The 19,661-nt window shown below is 52.4% G+C and overlaps 2 protein-coding genes across 3 annotated transcripts; one reads left to right on the top strand and one right to left on the bottom strand.

Moving 5' to 3' along the window:
• Positions 1-388: 388 nt before the first annotated feature.
• Positions 389-5,628, top strand: Crb3 (crumbs cell polarity complex component 3). Of its 2 annotated transcripts, XM_035445455.1 has the most exons (7): positions 389-750; positions 902-1,186; positions 1,295-2,072; positions 2,435-2,608; positions 3,536-3,597; positions 4,844-4,987; positions 5,358-5,628. In XM_035445455.1, exons 4-7 carry the CDS (start codon positions 2,533-2,535, stop codon positions 5,430-5,432), a joined length of 357 nt encoding a protein of 118 aa, XP_035301346.1. In that variant the 5' UTR covers positions 389-750; positions 902-1,186; positions 1,295-2,072; positions 2,435-2,532; the 3' UTR covers positions 5,433-5,628. The 2 variants fall into 2 exon arrangements, with proteins under 2 accessions (XP_035301346.1, XP_035301347.1); XM_035445456.1 differs by lacking the exons at positions 389-750; positions 902-1,186; positions 1,295-2,072 and having other exon boundaries at positions 2,136-2,608.
• A 240-nt stretch (positions 5,629-5,868) lies between these two features.
• Positions 5,869-19,617, bottom strand: Dennd1c (DENN domain containing 1C). The gene is made up of 22 exons (XM_035445849.1): positions 19,571-19,617; positions 18,730-18,794; positions 18,590-18,633; positions 18,436-18,485; positions 17,028-17,147; positions 16,183-16,252; positions 15,951-16,031; positions 15,801-15,866; positions 15,655-15,708; positions 15,439-15,549; positions 13,302-13,402; positions 12,996-13,041; positions 12,568-12,879; positions 12,013-12,117; positions 11,280-11,373; positions 11,159-11,199; positions 10,864-10,935; positions 7,751-7,795; positions 7,555-7,662; positions 6,845-6,912; positions 6,535-6,730; positions 5,869-6,440 (listed from the first exon to the last, which is right to left on the bottom strand). The coding sequence occupies exons 1-22, from the start codon at positions 19,615-19,617 to the stop codon at positions 5,901-5,903; spliced, it is 2,436 nt and encodes an 811-aa protein (XP_035301740.1). The 3' UTR covers positions 5,869-5,900.
• Positions 19,618-19,661: the final 44 nt, after the last annotated feature.

The raw sequence follows: 19,661 nt of genomic DNA, 5'->3' as shown, positions 1-19,661 counted from the left end.
TGGGCAGGGAATTGTCAGGGATTGGATTTTGTAATCTCGTTCCTTTCGACCTCCCTGTCCTACGGACCCTCATCAGGAATTCGAGTTTTTGCTTCTCCCAGGCCTACGCAAGAACTCGGAATCAGTTTAAGCGCTAATTTTGCCCGTCCGCTCTTGTCAGATTCCGCAATCAATAACAGAAACAGAAGATCAACAAGGGGGAAAGCGCCCTCCCCAACACTTCATCCCGCCCGCGCGCCTCCTTTTCTCGGTGACATTCAAAAAGAGAAACGCAAGGTCAACGCGCGGCGCGGCAGCAAAGTCAAATCCCTATTGGTCAGAGACGCCTGAGCTGCGCCCGGCCGCTCCACGTAGGCGGGGCTTCCCGGTTGACCCGCTGCGGCCTCCAACCCCGCAGCCCGCAGCCCGCAGCCCGCCAGGCGTTCTTAAAGGGGCCTCGCCCCCATCCAGACTCTCAGAGGGCTGCTCTAGGCAGATCCGCCTGGGAAGGGAGTCCGAGGCTGGAGTCTCCGACTCCGCTGAGGATAAAGATCGGGAGGTGGCCGGGCTCTGGAGGCGGGGCCTCAGCTGGGGACAGTGGTTGCACCTGCTGAAGTCCCTCCCACAAGTTTCGGGTGCAATTTCTCGTCTCACCGTCAGGGGGAGGGGCGCCCGCTAAACCGCGAGTAATAAATGTTAGCGTTGAGTGCGCTGCGCATGCCAGCCTTCCACTCTCTCTGCCCTGCACCGTTCCTGACTAAACCCTGTGAGGTAGGCAGGTGGCACTAGTTTTTCCCACGCTGCAGACGAGGAAGCAAGAGGTTAAAATTCCCAGCCGGGATTCCCACTTAGGGCCAGAGCAAGCCTCCTTTATTTATTCTCAGGGTTTTTTGTTTGTTTTGTTTTTGTTTTTATTTTCCAGACACGGTCTCGCTTTGGAGCCCTGGAAGTCACTATGTCGCCTTGCTACGCACTGGAGGAGCACTCTAGCCAGTGGACCCCAGTTTCAGTCCTGTCTATGACCATTTGCTGTTGTTGTTTTGAGCCAAGGTCTATTTGGTCTCGAGCGTGCAGCAGTTCTCCTGCTTCGGATTCCAAATTGCTGGGATGTAATCGTATCCGGTTCATGACTACCTTTTACCCAAAGATACAACCAGAGGTTATGTGGTTCCCGCCCAGGCTGTGCCCATACATGTGTGGTGAGCAGGTGAGAGTCCCACACAACCCCCACCTCTACCAGATGCTTCCACGCACGGGTGTTTCTTTGTACATGTCATGGGGACATAGGTTACTTTGTCCGCCACTTCCCTGACAGGTGGACCTCATACACAATAAGCCAGTTTGTGGAGCCCCCTCTTCAGAGGTCCTTCAGTGTGGATGTAAGGCCTTCGAGAGCGAAGTTCTGCACAGGTGCTCTTTGTCCAGGTGTCATTTTACCGCATAAGCAGGTGTTTATACATTATACATACATTATGCATACAGGCCCCCATGTATCTTTCTATAGAACTGGTCCCATACAGGTTGGTTGGTTGATTGATTCTGGGGCTAAAGATCAACCCAGGGTCTCATGCATGCTAGGGAGGAATTCATGACTGAGTCAGGTGCGATCCAGCCACGTCACTATGGCTTTCTAGGTAGGGACTCTATCCCTGAGCCACGTCCTCTGATCTTCTTTAGGTGACTCCAGGCATGAGTTCTGGCCCTGAGCCACGGCCCAGCCCTCTTTTACTTTTTTATTTTGAAGTAGGGTTTCACAGATTTGCTCAGGCTGGCCTTGAACTCGGGATCCTACTGCCTTCGTCTCCGAAATACCTAGGATACAGGTTAGCATCACCAGGCCTGACTTCAGATGAGCCCGCCCCTTACAGGTGTGTATCTTTCTGGGGTGTCGCCACTCCCTCTGCGTCTGCACACCAGCGCTACCGAGGAACCCTGCGTGCGGTCCTTACACCTGCTCGCTTCCGCCTTTCGCGATGCGCCCTGTCGCAATGGGGTTCCCGTTACAGGTGCTCCGGCGGCTCGGCCCCGCCCCTCGGCCCCGCCCCTCTCAGCCGGGCTCAGGTGCACAAGCCGGAAGTGCGCTCCCTGCCTAGGTGGGTGACTAAACTTTCCGGGTCACGTGAGCGGGCGGGGCGGGTGGGATCCGGAGCGACGGGGTGAAGGACAGAGACTCGGGGTTCCAGCCGGGGACCTGGGATTGGGAACCTGCGCCAAGTCCCTCTCAGACGCCTGGGCCAGGTAGGGAGACAGGGCGCACAGCCTGTCCTGTCCCTACCTCCTGCTTCCCTTTCCCCAGCTCAGGAACGCCGCCCGAGAGTTAATCTTTAATCTCTGACCCTTGGCGCCGAGGGCGGGGAGCGCACTCCAAGCTTGGTCGCCTGTCGCTGGGGCCTGAGCCCAGCTGGGTCCAGCCCTCAACTCCACGCTGCGGCCTCTCCTTTGGTCTGGTCCTCAGGTCCCGGGTCGCAGGTGCCGTCTTCGACCCCAAGATGCGGTAGGAATTGAAGCCCGGGGAAGTCCTGCCCTTGGCGCCACCAATCGTCGCCCAAGCTCATGGCGACCCCAGGCCTGCGGCAGCTGCTCTTGGCATTTGGTCTGCCGATGCTGCCCGCCGGCTGGAGCCAAACAAGTAGGTACCGTCCCCGGCTGCGCTGGGGTGAGAGTAGGGTTCCCGGGTAGAGCTCATAAGGATCTGGCATTTGCGAACCAGAGAGGGTAAAAGATCTGAGGAATGGGCTTGGAATGTGTTTGGGACCCAGTTCAAAAGCGTCAGGGCTGAACTACAAGTTAGTTTAGTCCACCTCCGAACTTTTCTTTTCCTTCTCTCTCTTTCTTTCTTTCTTTCTTTCGTTGCTGGGGCTCGAACCCAGGTTCTCGTGTATGCTAGGCAAGCGCTCTACCATCAAGCAGACCTCGCACACGCAGCCCAGGATTCCTGAGTCCTTAAGTCTTGTGGAATTTGGGAGCTGGGGTTTGTTGGGCAGAGCCCAGAGGTGGAGGAGGGGAGCAGAGCCAGGGCACCTGAGTCTGCATAGCTGAGAGTCTTAAGCAGCCGGGGGACCTGGAGGAGGCCAGAAGGCCCAGCTGACAGGGCTGGCCCTTGTAGGTGTGGACTCAGCCAGACCTTCCCTCTGTCTCTCTGGTTCCAGTTTCGGGAGCCTGGGGGTGGGGGGGCCTTGTGAGTCACACACTCCAGGGAAAGGTTGAGCCCCGCCCAAGTCCTTAAGAGCCCTGGGCCAGAGTGATAGTCGTGGTGGTGGGGGCACTATTCTGGAAGCCCTCTATTTTAATGGTCTGGCTTACAGTGGTGACCTTGGCCAGATTATTCCCTGCTGGGCTGATGGTGGCCAGAGGAACCAATACCACACCTGAGGGTGGAGTGGGTGGCTTGGCTGCTGTACCTGCAGTCTCTATTCCAACTGGAAACTTGGAAGGAGTTATACAAGACCTGGCTGAGTGGTGTGTGTGTGTGTGTGTGTGTGTGTGTGTGTGTGTGTGTGTGTGATGCCTAGTGAAGAGCCTGGCATGGATATTTTTTTCTCTTTCTATTCCACAGCACCGGACTTTTTCACAAGTAATGTGACTCTACCCCCAGACTCTGGTTCCAATGGGGGCCTGGTGAGTTGGGAGGGTACAAGCAGAAAGAGCAGGTGTGTGAGAGACTTGAACACTGTAAAGTAGAGAGACATTATTATTATTAAGGCTTAAACATTCTGGGCATTACTACAGCCAGCTTACACCCAGCCCCAGCCCTGGATTTCCCCCCCCTCCCACCTTTTTAAATGGGGTCTGGTTTAGCTCAAACTGGCCTCCAACTTCCTCTGTAGCCAGATGAGCCTGAATTCCTTACTCTACTGCTTTCACCTCATTGCTGAGTTGACGAGTGCACCCTCATGCTGGGTCTATGGGGTGCTGGGAGTCAAACCCAGGCTCTTAAACATGCCAGGCAAGCACTCTACCCATGAAGCCACAGCAATGGAACCACTTAGAATCTCAAACAGAGTGCTGGGTGGTGATGGCACACGCCTTTAATCTCAGCTCTCAGGAGGCAGATACAGGTGGATCTCTCTGAGATCCAAGGCTAGTCTGGTCTACAGAGCAAATTCCAGAGCTGTTACACAGAAAAACTCTGTCTTTAGAAATAAACAAACAAAAAGAATCCCAGGGTGTACAAGAATATTGTGTCTTGCTGGATGTGGTGACCCACACACTCTGGAGAGAGGGACGGGTGGAGCTCTGAGTTGAAGGCCAGCCTGGTCTACATAGTGAATTCGAGGCTAGCGGGGGCTACAGTGAGTTCCTGTCTTTACAAAGAATACTGTGTCTTGCCTGGTGGGAATGGTGATACACACTTGTCACCCCAGGACTTATGAGGCTGAGGCAGGATTGCCACAATTCAAGGCCAGCCTGGGGTATAGATGAGATCATATCCAGAGACCATAAAAAGGCTGGGTGTGGTGACACAAGCCTGTTGCCCCAGTGCTGGCATTGTGGAGGAAGAGGCCGGAAACTCAGTTATTATCTATATAGTAAATTCAAGGCCAGCCTGGGGTACCTGAGGCTCTGAACAAACAAACAAACAAACAAACAAACAAACAAACAAACAGAGAACACCAAAGAAAAGGAAAAGAAGGGAGGACAAGAGAATTGTATCTGACCAGAGGCCCAAGCACTTGTATGTAGGCTGGAGTGGGTAGGTGTGAAGAGGACAGGGACAGAGGTACCAGTGTGAGAGGTCCTGGGGAGGTATTTCTAGGTATGAGGACCCCGGAAAGCAGACAGGACCCTGCCAGGTGACTTAGGAGGGGTGAGAGTAGGGCTCACATGCAGCTGATCACACTGTCCCCTCTTCTGCCCTCTGCAGTCTTCAGAGGCCGTTGTAGCCATAATTGTGGTCTTTTCCATCCTGGGAGTCATCCTCCTAGCAGTGTTGCTATTCCTGCTGGTTCGGAAACTTCGAGAAAAGCGCCAGACAGAGGGCACCTACCGGCCGAGCAGCGAGGAGCAGGTGGGTGCCCGAGCTCCACCACCCCCCAACCTCAAGCTGCCCCCGGAGGAGCGGCTCATCTGAACGCTGGGGTGTCAGCCATAGGCCGCGGCTACCACCACTCAGGACTGCCTTGGCGTACCCTGGCCCACAGCAGCCATCTCGGAGTCACGCCAGCCTCTGATGGCTCAGGAGGACTTGGGATGGGGAACCCTGGGGGCACCCGGCTGGTGGGCTATGCAGCATGCTGCCTCTGCTTGGCTCTGCATGAAGCTATGGGTGCCAGGGCCGGGGGGCCTCACCTTCTTACCATTTACCTCATATGATCTTGCCTCTGCTGTGTCTCCTACCGTGACTACAGGCCCAACAAACCTCCTGTCCTTTCTTTCAGTTTTCCCACGCAGCAGCTGAGGCCCGGGCCCCCCAGGACTCCAAGGAGCCAGTGCGGGGCTGCCTGCCCATCTAGCTCCTCCCCCTACTTCCCTGTCACCCATCTTCCCTACCTTGCTCTGTGACCTTGGGGGAAGGCAGCACCCTCTCTGGGCAATCAGACTCACCCAATGCTTAAGAATAGAAAGGAAGAAAGTTCTTCAAAGACCTTGACTTTGAGGGCAAGGGAAGATGGGGGATGCTCACTTTTTATATATTTATATGAAATTGATAGTAAGGTATAATAAAGTTTTTTTTTTTTCTTAGATTGTGGAAACATCAGCTTAGATGAATTTGTTTTGAATTGTAGGCTTTTTGGGAGTCCTAACAGGCTGGAAATGGGTGGGTGGGGGAAGGACCTTCAGATGAACCTTAAAGATGATTAGAGTTTGCTTCTGGTGGTGGGTGAAGCAGGTGTCTGAGCTGACAGAAGGCCCCAGATAAACTTATGAAGAAAAAAAAATCAGCTTTATTGAGAGATGGGGTCCCCTCCACATCCTTGCTCTTAGTTTTCAAAACACTTTTTGAGATCAGCAACTCGAGGCTGTCTGGCTGGGGCCCTTTGCCGGCTGCTTACTCCCAGCTCCTTGGGTTGGACTTGAGCCTGACCCTGCAGGACCTGGGGAGGCTGATTTCTGCGGTTCTCTGAAGAATTGGAGTGTGAGGGAGATCGAATGGATTGTAATGTCCCCACAGTGCCAGAGTTGAGCTCTGTGGGGGCAGGAAGTTGGGGGCTCTCTGGGGGGCTGGGCTGAGTGGGCACCGAGAGGAGCCTGGAGCAAGGGCCTTGTGGGATTCTAAGATTCAGCTCGGTGGGAGCAGAGGGCTCGGGGTCCCCTTGGCTGCTGGGGTCTGCCGAAGTGGTTGAAGATGCCGGCGAAGAGATGTCTGAGAGAGGCTGAGAACAGTCCTTGGAGTAGCATGCAACCTCTAAAGATGGGGTGTCTTGCAGAGATGGCAGGTCCCCGGGCAGGGACCAGGGCTGTGGTTCCAGGGATCGTTCATCCTCTTCTAGTTGCCATGGTGACCTCGCTGGGATGTCAGGCTGGGGGGGGGGCACGACACACAAGACAAGGGTGTGGTTGAGGTCAGGTTGGGGAAGGGATTGACAGGTTGGGAGGCCGCAGTAAGGGTCCTACCAGGCTGAAGCAGCTCTCCGACGTCCCCTGCTGACAGCAGTCCAAGCTTCTACCACCACTCTTAGTTTCCATGCTCAGACTGTCCAGGATCTCGCTCAACAGATCCAGTTCTTCTCCAGACCCCAGAAAGCTGCCGTCTAGAGTTTCCTCTGCCCAGGGACTCTGGGTGTCCTCCTCGGGGCTCAAGGCAGGGCTCCTGGATTGAGGATGGACATCCTGGGCTTCGTTGGGCTGCTCCAGGGTCTGCAGGCATCCTTCCTCATCAATCATGACCCTTGCACCTCCATCTTTGATCTGCTTCAATTCTTACCTCTCCCCAAGGGGTTCGGAAGGTCCTCCTTCCCTCTTGAGTCTCCTGCTAGGGCGAAGGGGCCTGTTCTGAGGAAGATAAAGGAGGAAGAATGGGGAGAGGCCGAGGAGCTGCAGAACCCGGGCCGGGGCTTTCCAGCTTGAATTGGAAAGACAGAGCTAGGCATGTTGCTGCCAGTCTGTCCCCTCATCACTCTGCAGCCTGAGGCAGGAGGATCATTGCAAGTTTGAGCCCTGGCTGGCTACATAGTGACACTCCTCTAAAAACAAAACAAGGGCTTGGGTGAGTCTCTGAGTTTGAGTTGAGTTTGGTCTAAAAACAAACAAACAAAAAACCCCAAATCCCCCAAACCAAAGGAGCTGAGAGAATGGAACTCAGTTGGTAGAGGGCTTGCCTAACATGCACAGGGCCCTGGGTTTGATCTCTAGCACCATTTAAACAGTGTGATGGACCAGGAGTTCAAAGTCATACTTGGCTGTATAATGAGTTTGAGGATAGCCTGAGCTATACTGGGGCCTCAACAAAGGGAAATAGTTTACTGAACACTGGGAATGAGTGGGGGGTTTGGGGAGATTCCATAGTGTATATGTGTTAGCGTGTGTGTTGTGTGCATGTCTGAATGCATGCTGGCCTGTGGTGTGTGTGTGGGGGAGAGGGAGGGTATCCTCATTCTGTGCGGGAGTGTGGCGGTAGAAGGTGGGTATTCTCACCTGCCCAAAGTGTTGGCTGATAGGCAGGCGCTGTTGCAGGCGATCTGAGCGGCTGGTGAGGCTTGGGGTTCTCAGGGAGCCCCCTCTCTGTAGGCCAGAGGCTCCATCCTGTGGAAGGATGCACATGTGGGCTGGGGTATCATCCCCACTCCTCTGAGTTACCTGTGGGTGGGGAACTCACCTTGGGTCATCTTACCTTAGTCATAAGCAGGCTCTGCACACCCTTCAAGCCGCTCTTCGCCTAGGATGATGACCCAGCACTGTTAGATCTGACACAGGGACACAGCCAGGATGGCTGTTTTCTGCCACCCATCCCATCTCTGTATCTTCCAAGCTATGTTTGTACCTTTGACTAATGCACAATATTCCTAGAGGGAGTCACCTGCCATAAACCAAAGGTTTGACCATCATGTGTCAGGGTTAAAATCAACCAAAAAAGAAAAAAAAAATCAAATGAATGGGTCTGAACTGTAAAAGCCAGTCTGAGGGAAATTTTGAGCTCCAGATATATCCCTTCCCTCCACCCCCCCAAAAAAAATCAAGAATGAAAGCTAACTAACAAAGGTAGTCAAATGATCGTGGCTATCAGTGTCTGTGTTTTTACTTTTATTTATGTATTTTATTTGGGAGGGAGGGAACATGAGTCAGGGCACAAGTATGGAGGGCAGAGTACAACTTGGGGTTGTCAGTTCTCTGTTATATGGATTCTAGGGATCAAATGGAGGTTGTCAAATTTGACGGCAAGAGCCATCTTGCCAGCCCTAAATTTTATTATAAGAAAATTTCTATTTATTTATTTATTTATTTTAGTTTTTGGAGACAGGGTTTCTCTGTATTGTTTTGGAGGCTGTCCTGGAACTCACTATGTAGACCAGGCTGGCCTCAAATTCACAGAGATCTGCCTGCCTCTGACTCCCGAGTGCTGGGATCAAAGGTGTGCACCACCAACGCCCGGCTTATTTATTTATTTTGAGACAGGGTTTCTCTGTGTACCCCTGACTGTCCTGGAACTCACTTTGTAGATTAGGTTAGGTTGGCCTCAAACTCAGAGATCTGCCTGTCTCTGTCTCCCAGATGCTGGAATTAAAGGCGCATGCTGCCACCATCTGCCTTTTTTTTTTTTTTTTTTTTGAGACAGAGTTTCTGTGGCTTTGGAGGCTGTCCTGGAACTAGCTCTTGTAGATCAGGCTGGTCTCGAACTCACAGAGATTCACCTGCCTCTGCCTCCCGAGTGCTGGGATTAAAGGTGCACGCCACCAACGCCTGGTTCCACCTGCCTGTTTTTGAGACAGATTCTTACTAAATGGTCCTGGCTGCCCTGGAACTTGCTATGTAGACCAGGCTAGCCTCCAACTTTTAGAGATCTACCTGCTTCTGCCCCCAAGTCCTGGGACTAAAGGCATGCACTACCATGCCCAGCTTTCTTCTTTTTGTTTGTCTTTCTCATGTAGCTCTGGCTTGTCTTCACACTCTCTATGTAACCAAGGGTGATCTTGACCTTTGAACCCATCTGTCTCTACCACCCTAGTGCTTGGATGACAGGCGTGTACCACTGTGCCTAGTTCCTATGGTGCTAGTGATGGAACCCAAAGAGCTGTCCTCAGACTCAGGGTTTGTTTTTGAGGAAGGAATCTTGTGTCTTGGGCTAGCCTTAACCTTTCTCTCTATGTTATCAAGGTTGGCCTTGACTCCTGATCCTCCTGTCTTTACCTCCCACTGGTGGGAGCTGTGTGCTACCTATGGCCTGGTCTGGCTGCCCAATTCAAGTGGGCAAGAAGAAATTCTAGCAATCATGAACATGGCAGGCCTTGAGTGGTGGCCACACCTTTAATCCCAGAACTCTGGAGGCAGACTCAGTCAAATCTCTGTGAGCTATTAGTCAGCCTCGTCTACACATTGAATTCCAGGCCAGCCAGGACTACCAAGTGAGACTATGCCTTAAAAACCAACCAACAAACAAAAAACCCCATCCCAACCTTAAGACAGTGGGACTGGAGAGATGGCTCATTACCTGAGAACACTTGCTGTTCTTATAGAAAACTCAGGTTCAAGTCTAAGCACCCACATCAGGTGGCTCACAACTGCCTGAAACAGTTGGATCTCCAGGGCATCCAATACCTTCTTCAGGCTTCCACAGGTACTGCACACACAGTGTATGTACAAGCAGGCCAATAGGCACACCCACCAACACAACACAACACATACACACACACACACACACACACACACACACACACACACACACACTAAAAAGAAAAAAATGGCAAATGAAAACCAAGCATAAGAAAATTTGTTAATTCTTTTAAGTGCTTTTTGTTTTCTTTGGTTTTGGTTTTTTTGAGACAGGATTTCTCTGTGTAGCCCTGGAACTAGATCTGTAGACCAGGATGTCCTTGAACTCACAGAGATCCACCTGCCTCTACCTCCCCAGTGCACCACCTCCTGGCTTAAGTGCATATTTAATGCCTGTTTTGATCAAAGTGTCCAGTCGTCAGAACATCTCTGTCGGGCTGGAGAGCAGCCTCAGTCAGTTAAATTCTTTTCTTCCACAGAAAAAGCTGGGTGTGGTGGTGCGTGCCTGTAATGCTAGGACTGGGGAGAGAGAAGGGAAGGTCGCTGGAGCACTGGCCAGCCAGGCTAAGCTAGTCAGCTCTGGGTTCCTGTTTCAGCAAACAAGGGAAGGATGTTGAAATGAGCAGTGGTGAGGTGGTTTTGCTAAGCCTGACAACTTGAGTTTGATTCCCATGTTTGGGACCCACACGGTGGAAGGATACAACCAACTGTTTTGTTTTGTTTTGGTTTTTTGAGTCAGAGTTTCTCTGTGTAGCCCAGGCTGTCCTGGAACTCACTCCGTAGACCAGGCTGGCCTTGAACCTCTTCACAGAGATCAGCCTGCTTCTGCCTGCCCAGTGCTGGGATTAAAGGTGTGTACCATCCCTGCTGGGTTAACACCACCAACTTCTGCAAGTTGTCCTCTGACCTCCAGACATGCATCATGGCACAAACAAATAACCCAAATAAATGTACTCCCCCCAACCCCCCACAAGTTACTGGGTGTGGTGGGGCATACCAAATTCCAGTATTCAGGAGGCAGAGGCAGGAGGATCGCTGTAAGTTCAAAGCCAGCCAGGGCCACATAGTGAGACCTTCTCTCAAAAACAAACCCCACAGTGGATAGTACACGAGAATGCTGACCTCTGGCTTCTATTTACACAGGCACACATGTGCACACATACACATACAACACAGAGACTCCATCTGTCCTTTCCCGGTGGCCACCCCAGCCAACATAAGCCAGCCCAGTCTCACCGATCGGTACATGTTTCTGACAGCTGGTCGGGTTTTGGCTTTCATTGAATGCAGGAGGGCATCGCCACCTTTCTGTAGGTGGGAGAGAAAACACCAAAGGGGAGAAACTCGGGCCCCTGAGGTCACCAGGGCTGGACCCCACAGTCTACTTCCCACCTCAGATTGTCTTCTGCTGGGCAGACCCCGCCCCCCTGTGCCTCCACCCGGGAGCTTAACCAAGCCCCTGGGGGGGGGGCTGTGGGTGAGAGATGAGGTGATGAAGTTGTGAAAAAGGAACAGGGATCGCTTTTACTACCTTAAGACCATCAACCCAGAGCTGGTAGGATCGAAGGGCGCCTGGAGAAAGGCAGAAAGTTGTGATGACTAAGGCTTGCCTAAGCTTGGGGAACTGATGGGGTGAGAGGCCTGGGGCTCACCTGAGGAAGCCCCACAGCAGGCAACGATCTCTTGCTCGAACTGATCTGAGAAACCTTCCCCAGCATTGAGTTTCTCCAGTCGGGTTTCTATGAACTTGGGATGGAGTGACAGAGGTTCAGATGCAAGCACCAGAAAGCATCTGTTGCTCCCTCAAGATGTAGGAGGCAGCCAGCCCTGCCAGGTCCCTTCCAAGGCACCAGGCATTAGGAATCCTACGAACTAGGCGTCCAACCTCGCCGCTGAAGTTCTGTCCTGAAGATCTGTCCTCAAGTCCATTCTCGCCCTGTCCCCTAGGCTCCGCCTCTCCCTGCAATCCATCCTTATTCCTCACCTTAGGCGTGTCTCTCAGGGACCCGCAGCCCATCCTTAGCTTCATCTTAGGCCCAGTCTCCAGGGACCACCTGCCTGTCCTCACCGGCCCCCTAGGCCCCGCCCCTAAGGATCAGCAGCCCACCCTCTCCCCCTAAGCCCCGCCTTCAGGGAGAAGCTGCCCATCCTTGCCCCTCCCCCTAAGCCCCGCCTTCAGGGAGAAGCTGCCCATCCTTAGCCTCATCTTAGGCCCCGCCTCCAGGGACCACCTGCCTGTCCTCACCGGCCCCCTAGGCCCCGCCCCTAAGGGTCAGCAGCCCACCCTCTCCCCCTAAGCCCCGCCTTCAGGGAGAAGCTGCCCATCCTTGCCCCTCTGGGCCCCGCCTTCAGGGACGCGCAGCCGGTCCCTGGTCTAGCGCTTACCTGCTTGAACAGCTGCAGGTGCACCGCCCTCTTGTGGAAGGTCTGTAGCGGCGACCCCGGCTTCTGAGCCAAGAAAGCTTCCTCACTGAAGGTCACCGGCTGACCCTGGGAGAAAGATTCCTTCCAGAGCTCCCTGTGGTTCTTCCGTCTCTCACCATAACCTCATAACATACCTAACAAGCACTGACTGGGCGCCTACTGTGTACCTGGCCCCATGCAGGAGCCTCATGAGACCCTTCATCCTCATCTGTAATGTGGCTATCAGCATTAAATAATGCGTAGGTGGGAGGCTGAGGCAAGGGGATTGCTGCTGGGTTGCAAATTGAGCTCCAGGACAGCCTGGGCTACAAGAGACCCTGTCTCAAGAAAAAAAAAAAAATCAGGAGGTTCAGGGGTTCAAGGTCATCCTGGGCTACACATTGAGTTTATGTGTATGTATTAAGTCCAGTCTATGCTACCTGAGATGGTAAACCACTAGGTGTTCTTAAGGTTGTGACTTTCCCAGGGTCCCTCAAGAGGCCTGTCCCATGGCATCTCCCCTCTCCACTAGCTCACCGGGATGCAGACAATCGCGTCACGGTACCCTCCAAAGAGCAGGGCCTGGGCCTTGAGGAAGAGACGGGACACTCCTTCCCCAGGACTCAGCGCCACCTTCCGTAGCCGAAGCCTCAACAGGGATACCTGGTAACACAGGAGAAACCCTGAGATCGGCAGAGATGGAGGCTCCACCTTGAGGAGCAGGGGGTGGGAGGCTGTGGCACTGACTATGTCTGGGGGCAGCGCTTGCACGTCGTCAAAGGGCGTCTCCAGTGTGTTAGAGTCGGCGTTCAACACCACAACATCTTCCAGTGCTTTCTCTCGAACTCTCTGCAGGAGACAAACGCAGGCTGCCAATCGGAGCCCCACATAGAGCAGGGGCTCTGCGGAACTGGAGGGAGAGGAGGGAATCCCTCCCCAGCCCCATGGGTGCTGGGAGTGTTCACCTCAGCTAGACTGGCGTGGACTCCGATGAGGTAGGGCATGGGCGCGCTGTGGAGAGGACGAGAGAGGGAGGTGCATGCCTTAAACCCCTAAGCCTTTCACCTATGCTTGCCTTATGTAGCCCAGGCTAACCTGGAACTCTTTATTTTCTTCTGTTAGCTTTTTGTGATAGGATCTCACTGTAGACCAGGCTGGCCTGGAACACAAAGAGATCCTCTAACCTCTGTCTCCCAAGTGGTAAGATGAAAGGTTAGCAACGCTCCAGGCTCTCCCTCCGCCTACCCTTCCTCTTCCCTCACCAATCTCACCAGCAGTAGTCCAGGAGGTGCGGGGGCAGCGTGGGGATCAAGACGTGTTCCCAGCGCATGGGGTAGAGCAAAGCACAGGAGGCATGAACGCAGGCTGTCAGCTGGGGTGAGAAGGAAGGAGATGGTGGAATCAGGTCTTAGACCTGGATCACTGAAATGGGCGCTTAGGCCTCCCTGATCTGGCCTGTCGCCTCCATCCATTACTGCGGAGTTGGCTGGAACTCACACCCCCTTATGAAGGAAGTGGAGACCAAGATTTTGGCCAGTTATAGCTCCATGTGCTCAGATAAAAAACAACTTGAGTTTCATGTGGTGGTTTTGTAATCCCGACACTTAGGAGGTAGAGACAGCTGTAAGTCTGAGAGCAGGCTCAGCTACGGAGCAAGTTCCAGGTCAGTGTGACTGGAATGGGACTGTCTCAAAAACAAAATAAAACAAACAAACAAACAACCCCCCAACAAAACAGGGTAGGCACGATGGCTCAGAGAATAAAGAATCCCGTGTCCAAGTCTGATGACTTTAGTTTAATTCCCAGGGCCCCATATGGTGTAAGGAAAGAACCAGCTCCTACAGGTTGTCTTTTGACCTCCACACTCAGGCTGTGGAACACAGGTCCCTCACAAGCAAAATCGGTAAGATGTAATTATTTCACAAAGCCAACAATAAAACAAACAAGTCCTCAAAAGCAAACCCAGAATTGAAGATATGGCCCGGTAACCAGAATTTACACAGCTTCTGCAAAGCTCTGAGTCTCAACTGCAGAGCCATAAAAACAAAAACAAAAACAAAAACAAAACCATAAAAACCATAAACCCCAAAACCAGCTAGGCTGTAGTGGTACACGCCTTTAATCCCAGCACTCGGGAGGCAGAGGCAGGCGGATCTCTGTGAGTTTGAGACCAGCCTGTCTACAGAGAGCCTTCCAGGACAGCCAGAGCTACACAGTGAGACCCTGTCTTAAAAACACAAGCAAAATAAAAAACACACAGAAACACACTCGAGGGGCAGGAGAGGCGGCTCAGTGCAGGTTAAAGCACTGGCTACTCCACACAGGAACCATTTTTCCACAACCACGAGGTTGTTCACAATTGCCTCTAACTCCAGCTCCAGGGAGTCTCCTTCCGGCCTCTTCCAGCACCCCACAAGCAGACATGCACATTTAAAAAAACAAAACAAAACAAAAAACTACAGCTCCAGCACTTTTATTTATTTGTCTATTTACTTATTGTTTTTGTTTGTTTGCTTGTTTGTTTTGTTTTGTTTTGAGACAGGTTTCTCTGTGGCTTTGGAGCCTGTCCTGGCAATCGCTCTTGTAAACCAGGCTGGTCTCGAACTCACAGAGATCCGCCTGCCACCCAAGTGCTGGGATTAAAGGTGTGCACCACCACCACCTGGCTTAAAAAATCTTTAAAATATTGTAAAACATCAAAGGAAAACAAGGAAATAAAAATAAAATTATTTTTGAGTGATTGTGTATGTGCGTGCACACACACACACACACACACACACACACACACACACACACACTTGTGTACATTGGAATCTGATTGGGTCTTTCTTTCCACCATGTGTGCCCCGGGTATTGAACTAGGTCCTCAAGACGTGGTTGTAGGCACCTTTGCTCTCTGAAAAAATATTTCATCTATCTATCTATCTATCTATCTATCTATCTATCTATCTATCTATCTACCTACCTACCTACCTACCTACCTATCTATCTACCTACCTTCCTATCTATCTATTTATTGAGACCTGGGTCTCACGTATCAGGCTAGTCTCAAACTAGGTGTTTCAGGGTGATCTTGAACTTCTGATCTTTCTACCTCAGGCTCATGGTGCTGGGATTACAGGTGCATTAGCGCCATGCCTGCTAGACCTGGGAATGGAACCCAGGGCCTCATCCTTGTTAGGCGAGAGCTCTCTACCCATTGAGCTGGGACCCCATCTTCGGGGTAGGAGTCGGGGGCGGAGGTAGGCTAGGTCTGGTCCTCAGTGGTTGTGCCTGTACTAAACCGTGGTACCAATGAGGAGGAGCCACTATGCATCCTCCTCAGATTGTCCCCACAGGGGTGGGGCTGACTGAAAGAAGTTTAGGACTCAGCCCTAGGGTTCCATAGGGGAGGAGGTCTCGCCTCACCGTGCTGAGCTTGCTGGCCGTGAGCAACACCCTCCTCTCAGCCAGCAGCGCTGCAAAGAGTCCCACAATATTCTCATCCGTCACAGCGACCACCAGCTCCGTGAGGTTCCTCTGGGGGACAGAGAGGCACAGCGGCTGGGCGGCTGGGCGTGGGGCGAATAGCTAAGATTCACCGCCCCCACCTTTTGTCCTTCACACCACGTCCTCCTTACTCACATTCTCAGGGATAGACGGCAGGCCGGCAGAATCCGGGGCCACAAAACAAGAAAGCTAGTTGGGACATGGGGAGAAGATTCATTCAAACAGTCTGCACTGGTGATGGTGGCCTCACCTCCGGGGGTGGGGGTGGAAGCTCGACTCACCAGCTTGCTATTCCCTAGGGTAGGAGGCAGAATCCCACACTTGCTCCACACGGCCAAGCTGCTGCCCTGGGAGAAGAAATAACTGTGGAGTGTCCCCGGCTTGCAGGCTCCAAGGCCAACAAGCCAGAGTCAAAGACCTGAGCTACTCACCATCTCTGGTTCCCCTGAAAATTCTGGTCCAGGGAGAGGGTGTTGCTGCAAATTTTGCAGGAGTTCTTCAACCTCTGAGACCTGAGGGATGCAGGAGGGGTTTGCCCTGGAGGGTCGGTTTGGGATTCTGAGGGTCTCTACTCAGGCTGTGGGATCCTCAGAACAGCCTCAGCTAGGGTGAGGTGACTGATGGAAGGGCTGGGGTGGGGACTGAGGGGTAAGCTGCTCTCACTTGGTTCTGGGCTAGGAGGTCCCCCACAGTATTGAGGATCTTGTAGAACACTTCAAACCAGGGAAGGTGGCTGGAGAGAGAAGGTGGGGAGGGGTCAGGGTTTAGAAAGTGCCCCCCAAAGACTCGGTAATTTTACAAATGTATTGTTTGAGAATTTGATGTATGCATACTATGTATCTTGATTAAATCCATCCTCATACCCACCCCTTCATCCCCACCCCCATTTTCCTCTTTCAATTTCAAGCAATGTTGTTTTTAAAACCTATTGAGCCCACCAGCTCTCAGGAGTTAGAGGCAGGCAGATCTCTGGGAGATCGAGGCCAGCCTGCTCTACATAATGAGTTCCAGGTCAGCCAGGGCTACATAGTAAGACCCTGTCTTCAAACCCAAGACACCCCCCCCCCCGCACTGAATCCACTTAGTGTTATCTGTAAGTACTTGGGTGTAGGGCCATGGAGCCTACCAAGGAGCAAGCCTCCTAAGAGAATAAATGCTCCCTACCAAATGGCAACTTCATGAGCTGCCCCCAACCATGCTGTGATTTGGGCTGGCATGATGGCATGCCGGTCTTGTGTCTCTGTACATTCATAAGCATGGGTTCTGTCATGTCCTTGAGAGAGTTTCCCTCTGGTCCTTTTAGCTTTTGCCTCTTATGGTCTCTCCAGTCCCACGTCTGAAATGGTCCCTCGGCCTTGTGTGGAGGGCAGTGATACACATGTCCTGTTTGGGCTGGACACTCTGCAGTCCCTACACTTTTATCAGTCACGGGTTTCTGTGTTCACCATGAGGCCTAGTGTTGGTTCCCATCTGTCCCTACTTGGTTTCAGGTCCCCAGTGTCACCCACCTGAGGATACAGAGGCAACTCCATGCACCAGCTCGGAGGCGGCAGAAGCCGAATCTACGGTTGCCCACCAGGTCAGTGAGGGCGAAGGTGAAATGCTGGACAGCGGGGCTGGGTGGCTCCCTGGAGGGGGAAAGGCACTGGTGGAGACTGAGCATTTCTTGCCTGACTTCCTTGCCGGGCCCCTCTTCTAAGACACCACAGATGGCCGGTAAATACATGGTTTCTTTGTTCACGTGGTGTCTGAGCTCAGTATTTTGTGGGGCTCCTTGAGTCAGAGACTCTGAATCCTGGAGGCCAATCTTGTAGCTCCATCACTAAGCTGTGTGCCCTGTAAGACTGAGGACCTGAGTTCTAGCTCCTACACCCACCATTGAAAAGAAAGAAAATCTGGAGGTCAGGGAGGTGGCTTATCAAGAGAAGGTGCTTGCTAGGCAAACCTGACGGTGAGAGTTTGATCTCTAGAGACCCACATGGTAGAAGGAGATAACCAACTCCACAGAGTTATCCTCTGACTTTGGACTCCTGTGGCACAGGCAACCTTCCCCCCATCATACGCCAGCAGTAATAATAAATAGAACAGAATAAAATTAAATCTGGTATACTGGTGAACTCTTATAATCCAGAGCCAGGGAGGTGAAATCATGGAAGCCCTGAGGCCCTGATGGCTAGCCCAGAAAGCTTCCTTGAAGACTTCCAAGCCAGTGAGAGACCCTGTCTCAAAAAATCAAGGTGAATGTGTGCATAGGGACTGGAGAGACGGCACAGTGGTTAGAATACTGGCCACTATCACAGTTTGGTACCCAGACTCATATGACAGCTCACGATGACTAATTCCAGTTCTAGGGGGATCTGATGTCCTCTTTTGACCTCTCTAGGCACCAGGCTGGCATGTGGTGCACAGACACTCATGCAGGCCAAAACATCTGCACACAGCAAAGAAATCTAAAACATAAAATCAAACCAAACCAGTGTGGGGCTGGTGAGATGACTTACATAAAGAAAGAGAGCTGTGGCCATGTGGTGGTGGCATAAGCCTTTAATTCCAGAGTCTGAGGCAGGCAGCTTGGTCTCATAGTGAGTTCCAAAACAGCCAGGGCTATGTAGAGAGACCCTGTCTCAAAAATCCCCAAAATAAAAATACATCACTAAAATTTTAAAAGAAAGAAAGGAAAAGGTGGCTGGCTTCTGGAGAATGACGAGAGATGTGGCCTGCACATGAGGTGCTCACCTGTGAACACACACTCATACTCACACTGAGTACTGAGTCCCCTCAGAGGGACCCCCTGCTTTCCTGAGTCCTTCAGTTCTTGGGTCTCTGGGTCCCTGTGCCTATAATTCTTTAGTTGTCAGGGTCCTTCTTGGTTTCCCTAAGAGCCTTGGAGTCCCCACCTCTCTGTCCCTTCCATACCTTTGTATGTCGAAAGGAAAACAAAACTTGGGCACCATCTGCATGGCCTCCTGGAGGGGAAGAGGCATTAGTGGTTTCTGTAGGCCACACTCCTGATTCAGGGTTAAACCCCCCTGGGGCCAGCTCTGGGGTGACAAGGGTGCTTTCTGAATACCTGTTCCCGGAAGTCTGGAGGGAATTGCCGCAAGATCGGGGGATCTGTGGGGAGAGCAGGCCTCTGAGCTCCCACCCTCCTGACCTCAGGTCCTCCCTTCTATCCCTCCCATCCTTCCAGCCCCAGCCCTCCCAGCTTACCCTCCTCCAGGGAGTGGGGGCGGCCTGCTTCGAAGAACCAGTCAAACACAGCAGGGGGTTGTCTTCTGTGGGCATGAGGGGTCTTTAGCAGAGGGAGGTGTTCAGATTCTTGCATCTGTGCTACTGTGTGTGTGTTCTCTGTTTTGCACGTATGTGTGTGTGTGTGTGTGTGTGTGTGTGTGTGTGTGTGTGTGTGTAACTAGGCGTGTGGGTGTGGGCGCCCTGAGGGGTGGAGCTGGGTGAGAATGCTGCTGAAGGATGGGGGGTAGGCAGAGAAGAGAAAGGAAAGGAAACCAGCATGGTGGCCATACCTGTAACCTCGGGCAGATTTCTGTGGGTTCAAGGCCTGCCTGGTCTACATATGAGTTCCAGGTCAATTAGGGCTATATACTGAGACCCTGTCTCCAAAGAGAGAGATAGAGACAGAGAGAGAGAGAGAGAGAGAGAGAGAGAGAGAGAGAGAGAGAGAGAGAAAGGGGAGGTATTCCCATGCCTTAGATGTGTGTCTGGGTCTAAAAACTGTGTGTGTGTGTTATTTGTGATTCTCTCTGGTGTCTGTCCCTTAAACCTGTGGGGTAGAACTGTAGTGTCTCAGGTGTGTACCTGGTGTCCTGTTTCTTTTCTTCCTGTGTCTTTGAGCACCTTTAAGGTTTGTCTTTGTGTTTCTGAGAAAGATTTTTGTGGGGTCCACATTCCACAAAAGAGAAAGAAGAGCAAGGTGCCGTAGCACTGAACTGCAAGCCCCATAGCATCCCCTTCCCTGCTGCCTGCCACATCTACAAGATGCTGGGGCCTCTGCTTTCAGAGGCCAATACCGTTTCTCATCCGGTTACACCCTGACATGGGCACCTCCAGCATCTCATCGTCATGTGGACACAAGGCACCCATGGTCCTCCTACTAAGGTTGACACCCAGTCTCCCACCATCCCCTC

This window comes from Cricetulus griseus, chromosome 5 (genome assembly GCF_003668045.3).
Source record: "Cricetulus griseus strain 17A/GY chromosome 5, alternate assembly CriGri-PICRH-1.0, whole genome shotgun sequence".
Lineage (NCBI taxonomy): Eukaryota > Metazoa > Chordata > Mammalia > Rodentia > Cricetidae > Cricetulus > Cricetulus griseus.
This window is presented reverse-complemented; position numbering and strand designations above follow the sequence as displayed.

Bases quoted from the DNA above. Each gene is read 5' to 3' on its own strand.
- Dennd1c (XM_035445849.1), bottom strand. From the start codon at position 19,617: ATGGGTGCCTTGTGTCCACATGACGATGAGATGCTGGAGGTGCCCAT. The intron at 15,550-15,654 runs GTGAGTAAGGAG...TCTGTCCCCCAG, and splicing joins TGCCGTCTATCCCTGAGAAT to AGGAACCTCACGGAGCTGGT. The intron at 12,118-12,567 runs GTGAGCTAGTGG...TCTTTCTCCCAG, and splicing joins ACGCGATTGTCTGCATCCCG to GGTCAGCCGGTGACCTTCAG.
- Crb3 (XM_035445455.1), top strand. From the start codon at position 2,533: ATGGCGACCCCAGGCCTGCGGCAGCTGCTCTTGGCATTTGGTCTGCCG. The intron at 2,609-3,535 runs GTAGGTACCGTC...TCTATTCCACAG, and splicing joins CGCCGGCTGGAGCCAAACAA to CACCGGACTTTTTCACAAGT. The intron at 3,598-4,843 runs GTGAGTTGGGAG...TGCCCTCTGCAG, and splicing joins CTGGTTCCAATGGGGGCCTG to TCTTCAGAGGCCGTTGTAGC.